Below are 9,283 nucleotides of genomic sequence, written 5' to 3' on the forward strand. Positions count from 1 at the left end.
TTTCTCTCACACACACTCACCTTCCAGTGTCCTCACACTAACACAGTTACCATGGCTGAACTAACCATTTCCATCTGTAAGCTCTTCATTTATACAGTCATCATGCTTGCCAGACAGAATGGCTTCCACATGGATGGCAGTCGAGCTGGAAAAACAACAACTGCAGGGAGAGAAGAAGATTTAGCCAACAAAATCCAGCACTGCAGTGAGAAACCATCAGCCAGACAAAACAAAACAAGACAAGATACAAGACAAACCTTGTCCTCAGCACATCTTGACTGAATACGAACCATCAGCTACTATTTGTTCAAATAAACCAGTAGAAAATAAATGAATGAGACAAGACAAGGCAAGTTGAAAAAGCCTGGTTAGCTTGCAACAAAAGTAACAGAACTATATATTGTTAATTTGTCAAGATTATATCTTCCATAAAATATGCCTGAATGTGAAAGATTGTCAGACCAAACAAGAGTTTTCTTGCATTACATAAAGTTTATGATGTCAAATGGTCCCCTCAGCTTGGAAATATTTATCATGTGTTCATGTGCCAATTTTTACATCACTGATGCAAAATAATAATAATAGTAATAATTAAAAAAATTATTGATAATATACATGAATTGTCAGTTTCAAATATTAGGGATGAAGAATGAGGTATGACAGATGAAAAATAAAATAAAATAGCATATACACAGTAGGTTTGAACTGACTTGTACTATATCCATATATATCCCCATTCTATAATAATGATGGAAATGTCATTTTTAGGTAATCGATTTCTGCAAATAATACATTTTAACTTTTAAAATATGCATTTTTAAAACATTTTCAAATAATGACATATGCTGACAACCAGTGTTGTTTTTATTTGTCTTTATTATGCAAGTATGGTCCGTAATCATACAGCACAGTGGAGAGGAAATACTTTGAAGATGCAGCATCCGTTCATGAAATTCAAACCAGTAATCACACACACTCACACTTACACAAACTAAGGCCACTTCTCTGAATAGAAGACTGTACGTTTCACATACGACAGCGGCACATCTTTTATTGTCGAGATGAAAGTCACAAACGTACACTCATCTAGTCTGTTTTCTAATGTATAGACTGACTGACTCAACATTAAACATGTAAGTTAATACTTTGGTCAATTCAGAGATACCGTACTGTGTATTTCCAATGAGACTGGATGACTGGAAATGCCACAGCTCTCATTTGCATTTTGTATGGCCTATATCTCCTCTTCTGCACAGTATACTGGTAAACATTGCTCTCCTTTTTATTTTGTATCTCTGTTGTCCCTTTACTTAGCAGCCGAGGCCTCGGTTTTCCCCCCAGTAGTCACCAACTGTATGAGGCTGCCTGAGGCTGGCCGACCTGACCCAGTGGCCCAGCTGAAGAAGGTTCTGGAGAGACAGAAAGAGAGGGGGGATTGAGAGACAGGTGTAAACGATGGTGGTGCACGCTGGATAGAGAGAGAGCTAGATAATGAGAACAGAGATGGGAGGAGGGAGACGAGAAAGGAAAATAAGAACCGAATGACAAGTCTTGTCTACTCTGGAACATTTGGGAGAAACTGCAGATGTTTGTGTAGCAACTGAAGTGAGACTACACATTAATTACCACTAACACAAAGACTACTTATCCTCCTCCATCACTCATGTGCTTCTCTAATCCAGCTGGGTTTGCTGCGGCTCCTCTGGGATTATTGAGCTGCATCAAATCCTCATCCTAATCTGTGCTGACTGGCAGGAGAGATTTGGCCGTACTCGCCACATCTGAGCGATTCACAGAGATATGCTAAAAAAAGTTCAATCACTCACAGCGCTAAACTTCAAACCAGGTAGAATCATTTTGTGACATTTTGTTGAGAGGCATTCGAGTTAATATCAATTCCTCTGAATGTAAATGCATGCGTTTCTCTAAAAGGTCTGTTCTTGGGTTGATGCTTGACATTATTCACTTACATTTGGACGTAATTCAGTCATTCACGCAGGGTATGTTTGCTTCTAAGAGGCTTTTAACATTGCTTGTGGCGTTTTTGGTTAATATTACTGAATCAAATCAAAAGTAACATCCGAGGAAGGTTTTTAAGACCTGATTTAAAACATTTCTATTATCTGAAAGCGAGATTTTCTTTTGTCATCTGGTATAACAATAATTCTAACATGAGACCTACGAGATATAATTCATAACAATGGATTTCGGATTAATGTGTATTTGAAAATATTCTGATCATGGCTAAATCACATGCTGCAGACATCAGGACTCTTTTGGAAGAACATTACTGCCCTCTTCTGGTAAGAAATTGCAACTTTCTGATTTATCCAGCTGTTGAGGCTTCTATTTTCCAAACAGGTCAATTCTGCGATTTATGATATTATCAGCAAGCATAGTGATATCTGGTGCTCAGTGGACATGATAAACGTGAACTCACTCTGCGATGTATTCCAGCGGTGTCCAGCTCCCAAAATCTGCATCGGGCATGAATTTCCTGTTCATTGGTGTATCCAAGGTAACCCTGGAGGGAGGATGATGTCATAATGTTGTTATCTCTGTGGAAGATGAGACTGTAGGACAGAGCCTGCAGCAATAGCTTAGACTAGCATGGCCTTTTGAAAAAACTCACACCCCATATGTTGAGTTAATACACCACGCAGATCACTAACAGTACAAAAGATTGCAGATGCTCAAACATAAAAAAGACAGGATTCATTGATATACCACATATGATACAACACAGATTTATGAATACTCAAAATAGACCCTCTTTCCTTCATGCTCATTGTTCGGTGTTATTGAGAATATGTTGATGCACATTGTTTCAAAGAATAAAAATATCATGAACTGCTCTTGATCTGAAATTGTAAAGATTTTTTTTTCAGGTTAAATGTCCTGTTTCACTATGAAATGTATCGTGTTATGGAAGTAAAATGAGTTGCGAATGCCTTCTTGCGCTGACTTTCATGAGAACATTATTGTATCAATAACATTGGTTAATAATTACTAATTAATAATTAAACTACTGTTCAAAAGTCTGGGGTTGCAAGATTTTCTTTTGGGGGTTTTCTTCTGGGGTTGCAAGAATACTCATTTTATTGTTCAATTATGCATTTAACTGATCAAAAGTGACAGTAAAATCATTTATAATGTTTCAAAATATTTCTATTTCAAATAAATGCTGTTTTTGAACTTTCTATTCAACAAAGATTCTTAAAAAAATTTATCACTGTTTCCACAAAAACATTTAGCAAAACTATTTTTTTCAACTGTGATGATAATAATAATAATAATAATAATAATAATAATAATAATAATAATAATAATAATAATAATAATAATAATAAATGTGTCATGATCAGCAAATTAGCATATTAGAATGATTTCTGAATTATCATGTGACACTGAAGGCTGGACTAATGGCTGATAAAAAACAAATCAGCTTGCATCACATCAGCTTGCATCACAGGAATAAATTACATTTTAAAATATATTAAATAGGAAACTGCTATTATTTTGTTTATTTTTACTGTAAATAAATGAAGGCTTGGTGACCATAAGAGACTTCTTTCGAATACTGTGTATATATATATATATATATATATATATATATATATATATATATATATATATATATATATATATATATATATATATATATATAAATCTTACGTACCCCAAACTTTTAAATGCTAAAGTAACATTTGAGCTAAAAGTATCCAAAATATTGATATTTTCACTTTGATCTTGGGAGGAAGCATAACTAAAACAGGCAGATCAGTGTATATAGACAGATATGACAGACTGAGAGATGCTCTTACGGAAGAATGGCCACAGCTCCAGCTCCAGATGGAAGACCGCTATTCTCACCAGCCAGACTCTTGCACAACTGATGGACTGCAGCCTTGGCCATGCCATACCCAACCATACCTGCATCCAAAGAGAAACATAAAGCAGTGAATGGAGCAAAGAGCCCTCTTCACATGTTGAGTGCTGCGGCTCTCGCTCAATAAACCAAACTATGGGACACAATGCATGCGCACACAGCATTTGAGAGCATGCCAACTATACAATTTGCCTAACAATGTCTCACAGGCAACAGCTGTGGCTTAGAATTTCGTCAATAACCATTTGGTTGGATGGGTTAAAGCAGAGAATAAACTGGATTTTGCAATACAAAATAAGATAATTGAATGTGATTCCTCCTACACAGTCAGTGAAACTCTATGTGCAGAAATGCCAGTGTATTTAAAGGGGTCACATCATGAGGAATGAAATAGATTTCCCAATGTACTTTGACACTTAAACTGTAATCTAAACTTTACACAGGGTACCTACACAGAAATCTTTTAGGAACAGCAGAAGCAGTTCAGTTAAATTGTAAGGTTTAGTGAGAGAGTGGGAATGTAGGTTTAAAAATACTATTTAAGAGTTATTTCATCACTGTCTATACTAGCAGCATTTAATTTTACTTATATCATTAGAATTATGTTCATATCAATCTGGGGGTGGTTGGGGGAAAGAAAATTTTAAAATGAAAAAAAAAGCAATGTTGTTTACAAATAAATTTTGTTTAATGTACATTTTTCAGTTCTTTCTGCAATAAAAGAAGTTAAACATATTTATGATAAATATCTCAGGGAATAAATACTCTGGATTTTATAAAAAAATGTTAAGTACTGTTTGTTTGAAGTGTGTTTGTCTTTCCAGCTCCCCTTCTCTGGATGTTTGTTGGCTTGGCATCTGGAATCAATAACCAGCATGCTTGATGTAATGAGGGGGTAAATGCAACTTTTTTTTTTTTTCAGTCTCAAACTGAAAATGCATGACAGCTGTTAAAAAAGCACCCTTTAGGCATTAAGAAAGAGGGCTGGAGAAGCCCATATTTTTTATTTTGTCTTTCTTTTTTATTTTATTTTCAATATTCTCTAAAACTTGATAATTCAGTATTTTGTGATCGTTTCAGGCATGCTGCATGACCCCTAATGACTGAATGAACTTTGTGGGTCACAATTTTAATCACATGCTCTATCCTTCAGGATTTGGCTTAAACTCTCTTTGTTATGTCTGATTTCCAGACTGAACTTTAGCTTTGAGGTCAGCCAATCCCAGCATACCCTGCATATCCAGCATACCAGGACATTGCAGCTTAGCACAGATTTTAAGCATTATAATATATATTTATATAATATGTATAATATATATTGATAATAAATAAGTTAATATTTCTAAGTCATTAAAACGACACATTACAGTCATTTAAAGTGCAACATTACATATTCTGAGAGTTTGGGTGGGATTTATTTATTTATTATAATTATTATTTTTATTTCCCATTTTTATTTAGATTGGATTTTACTATTAGGGTGATGTTTCTTTTCATTCTTTTTGTATTTAAATGTAGTTTTTGCTTTGTTATTAAAGTTTTTTTTTTTTTTTTTTTTTTTTGAAATTCCACATAAAAATATTTAAACACAAAATGCAACATTACTTAGTTAACCAGTTAGCTACTTAACCATTACTGCAGCTGACATTACTATCATGACAGCCGTCTTTACCGTCATCATAGTAGTAGTTTTTCAGCTTGTGGTGTGCCTAGCACATGATACTGATCATGTACAGCTGTAAGAGCTGACAGCTCTATCAGAAATGTTCACCAGAGCTTGCTCCTGTCTCTCTGAACAAGATACATCAAACGGTCCAACTAGAGGTTCACTCCATATCATATCAAAGCAGTGTTTCTCGCTGCAGGGCGTTTCCTGTTTAAATCAGTTCTGTGTGGGTAAGGAATACAGACTCCTAAACACAGTCCACATGTGTTCCCATTTCCCAAAAACCTGCTGACTCATTCCCCCTCCCCGGCCCCTCAACCAATGAGAGCAGTCTGCTGATGCTGGAGGTTTGAATAGGCTGGAGGCAACCTCTATTGTGTCCTGTATTGAATTTTGTCACTAAAGACATAATGACATGAGTTGAACATTTCACATCTGGGGCTATGAAAAGATTTGGGATGTGAGGCAATACGTGAAACTAATCAAGTACAATGGAAGTGACAGCCAATTCAATACTATATACACTTTCAATGTTAGGGAAAATGCTCTTGCTGTTATAAATGAACATTATTACTGACTTAACCCACCTAAGGGAAAAACCTCATGAAGACTGAAGTGTTTTCCTACATAAACAATATTATTTAGCCACTCTGGGGGTATAAATGCACCTTTACACAATGAACTTCAAATTTTGAAGTACCCTCAGGTAAACCTGTGCTGAAAATACATTTACAGTGTGTTTTCCAGTAGGCAACACATCTCAGGAGTATAAGGATGGATGCTCCTACTGTACCTGGAGTGCCTTCCAGTGAGGCGTTTGCTCCAGAGAGGGTCAGCAGGCCTCCTGGCTTCAGGTGGAGCGATGCAAGATGACTGGAAATGGTGGAGGTCCAGACACTCTGTTTCCACATCATATCAGAGTTCTTATACAAGTCTAAAACAAGCGAGAAAGAAAGTTTCTATTAATAACTCCAGCAAAACCAATTATATTATGAACTGATTGAAATCTACTATAAAATATAGTAGAAAAACAAAACAAAGCTTGGGATGGGATGATAATTAAGATATGCCGACCTTTTGAGCTACAGTTTCCTCCAGCCCATCCTCCTGCCACACAAACAATGGCGTCAACCTTGTGTTCCCCAAGTAAAGTGGCTACATCCGATGTCACCTGCATCCAATCACTTTATTGATGAGACAATACTCTACATGCTCTATGAGCTTTGTACAGTTAAAGAAAAATGAAAAAAAGCAGAACATTAACAGCAAGCGTGTTAACTGGAGTGGCGAAAGAAGGTTTATGATGGCCTAGGGTTGATAATTTCAAGTGTGAAAGCACAATAGCTTTAGAAAACCATAAAATGAGAGACACAATGCTTGCACAGGGAGGATAGCTCCAATGGGTGCCACATAACTAAGACTATTATTAGCAGCCTCTGAAGTCAATGACAGACACAATAAAGCCAATAATGAGAAAAAAAGGACACTGGGGATTTCACGGCAAGACAGGAAATTACTTAGGCAGTGTAAATGGAAAGTAAATGGCAGCATGACAGGCAATTTAATAAACCCTATGTGCTGACAGACACACGGCGAGGTGACGTCAGGACTTTGGCTCCACCCACCTGAGCAGCTTGATCAGTGAATGACTCGCAGAGCTTCACCAGGACGTTTGCGTTCGCTTCTTCATTCGCGACGATGTCAATACTGGCAACCCACTTTAACACAAAAGAAACACGTTTTAGCTATGCTACAAGTTATAAATACATGCTGTAAAAACAAAACATGCAAGAAGAATAACGCAAAAGCAGAGTCCCGTAACATCAACAGGTGTCAGCACGCAACTCGCAGTGACTCGGCTCCTATAGAATCACAGTAAAGAGGCTTTTCTACTCACCCAGCCTTTTGACTTAAAATAATGCACACATGCCGAGCCAAGAGCTCCTTTTCCTCCGTAAATAAGGACACGGTTCGCAGCTGCCATGGTTTTTCTCCGCTGTGAGACGCTTCAGCAAAGATGATGAGTATCCTTTCAGCCCAGAGAGAGAAAGAGACGGAGAGGGAGAGAGAGAGAGAGAGAGAGGGAGAGGGTGGGACACACACGCGCTGTGTAGCGGTTAATGATTGGTTCAATCCGGCATTCCGCCCTAAAATAAACAGAAAATGAAAGCCATCTTTAGAGAAGACGAAGCTAAAGCGAAAAGTATGGAGCCAGAAGAGTCTCAATAAAGATAAATGCACACACTACATTCACATATGCACACACAGGATTCATAGATGCACACACATGATTCATAAATACACACACAAGATGCACAAATGCGCACAAAATTCACAAATGCACACACAAAATTTAAAAAGCACAGAAGATTCACAAATGCATACAAAATTCAGAAATGCACACAAAAATCAGAAATACACACACAATTCAGAAATGCAAACAACATTTACAAATGCACTCAAGATTCACAAATGCACAGGACAAGATTCAGAAATGTATTTCTGATGCACACACACATATATCTTGATTCACAAACTGCTTGCGGTCTGTGAACTTCACTGCATTTGTGTGTGAATTTTGAGACTCCCCTGACTTGGCTCGACACACAAATGCTTTTTTTTAAACAGGGAATGATCAGCAACCAATCAGATGTCTCCCTTCTTTTAGCCAATCACAAGAATGCACCCCATGTGGGGGATTGTTTACTTAATTATTTCATTTTATTGAAATATTTTAATGAAAGTAAAAAAAAAAAAAATGTTTAAACCTTTTTGAATATTTAAATATATCTAAATATTCTTTTGGATGCAATATAGAAGTCACTTTAATTATAATATTCAGTCCCTACATGAAGAGAGAGTCAGTGGTCCGCTGCGAGAGGAAAGTGGCTCTCTGGCTGCGAAAAGTGGGTCTCCGGCTGTCGTTCGCTTAGGAAAGTGAGTTGATCGCCGCGTGAGGAAAGTGAATCGTTCGCTCAACTTCGCTGCTTGAGGAAAGTGAATCGTTCGCTGAGGAAAGTGAGTCGCTCGCTGGGTGAGGAAAGTGAGTCGTTCGCTGCGTGACTCGTGAGGAAAGTGAATCGTTTGCTGAGGAAAGTGAGTCGCTCGCTGGGTGAGGAAAGTGAGTCTTTCGCTGCGTGACTCATGAGGATAGTGAGTCGTTCGCTGCGCAAAGTGAGTCGCCGGCTGTGTGAGGTAAGTGAGTCGTTCGCTGCGTGAGGAAAGTGAGTCGTTCGCTGATTGGCTTATAAGTAAACAATCCCCCACGTGGGGTGCATTCTTGTGATTGGCTAAAACAAGGGAGATATCTGATTGGTTGCAGATCATTCCCTGTTTAAAAAAAGGCATTTGTGTGTCGAGCCAAGTCAAGGGAGTCTCAAAATTCACACACAAATGCAGTGAAGTTCACAGACCGCAAGCAGTTTGTAAATCAAGATATATGTGTGTGTGCATCAGAAATACATTTCTGAATCTTGTCCTGTGCATTTGTGAATCTTGAGTGCATTTGTAAATGTTGTTTGCATTTCTAAATTGTGTGTGTATTTCTGAATTTTGTGTGCATTTCTGAATTTTGTATGCATTTGTGAATCTTCTGTGCTTTTTAAATTTTGTGTGTGCATTTGTGAATTTTGTGTGCATTGTGCATCCTGTGTGTGTATTTATGAATTATGTGTGTGCATGTATGAATCCTATGTGTGCATATGTGACTGTATTGTGTGCATTTATCT

At 37.4% G+C, this 9,283-nt stretch overlaps 1 protein-coding gene across 1 annotated transcript; it reads right to left on the reverse strand.

Annotated features, from left to right (window-relative positions):
• Positions 1-858: 858 nt before the first annotated feature.
• Positions 859-7,621, reverse strand: LOC128027560 (dihydropteridine reductase-like). Its single transcript, XM_052615283.1, has 7 exons — positions 7,453-7,621; positions 7,181-7,273; positions 6,630-6,726; positions 6,349-6,489; positions 3,825-3,933; positions 2,441-2,524; positions 859-1,409 (listed from the first exon to the last, which is right to left on the reverse strand). Exons 1-7 carry the CDS (start codon positions 7,537-7,539, stop codon positions 1,307-1,309), a joined length of 714 nt encoding a protein of 237 aa, XP_052471243.1. The 5' UTR covers positions 7,540-7,621; the 3' UTR covers positions 859-1,306.
• Between the last annotated feature and the right edge of the window lie 1,662 nt (positions 7,622-9,283).

The sequence above is a fragment of the Carassius gibelio genome, chromosome A14 (genome assembly GCF_023724105.1).
Source record: "Carassius gibelio isolate Cgi1373 ecotype wild population from Czech Republic chromosome A14, carGib1.2-hapl.c, whole genome shotgun sequence".
Lineage (NCBI taxonomy): Eukaryota > Metazoa > Chordata > Actinopteri > Cypriniformes > Cyprinidae > Carassius > Carassius gibelio.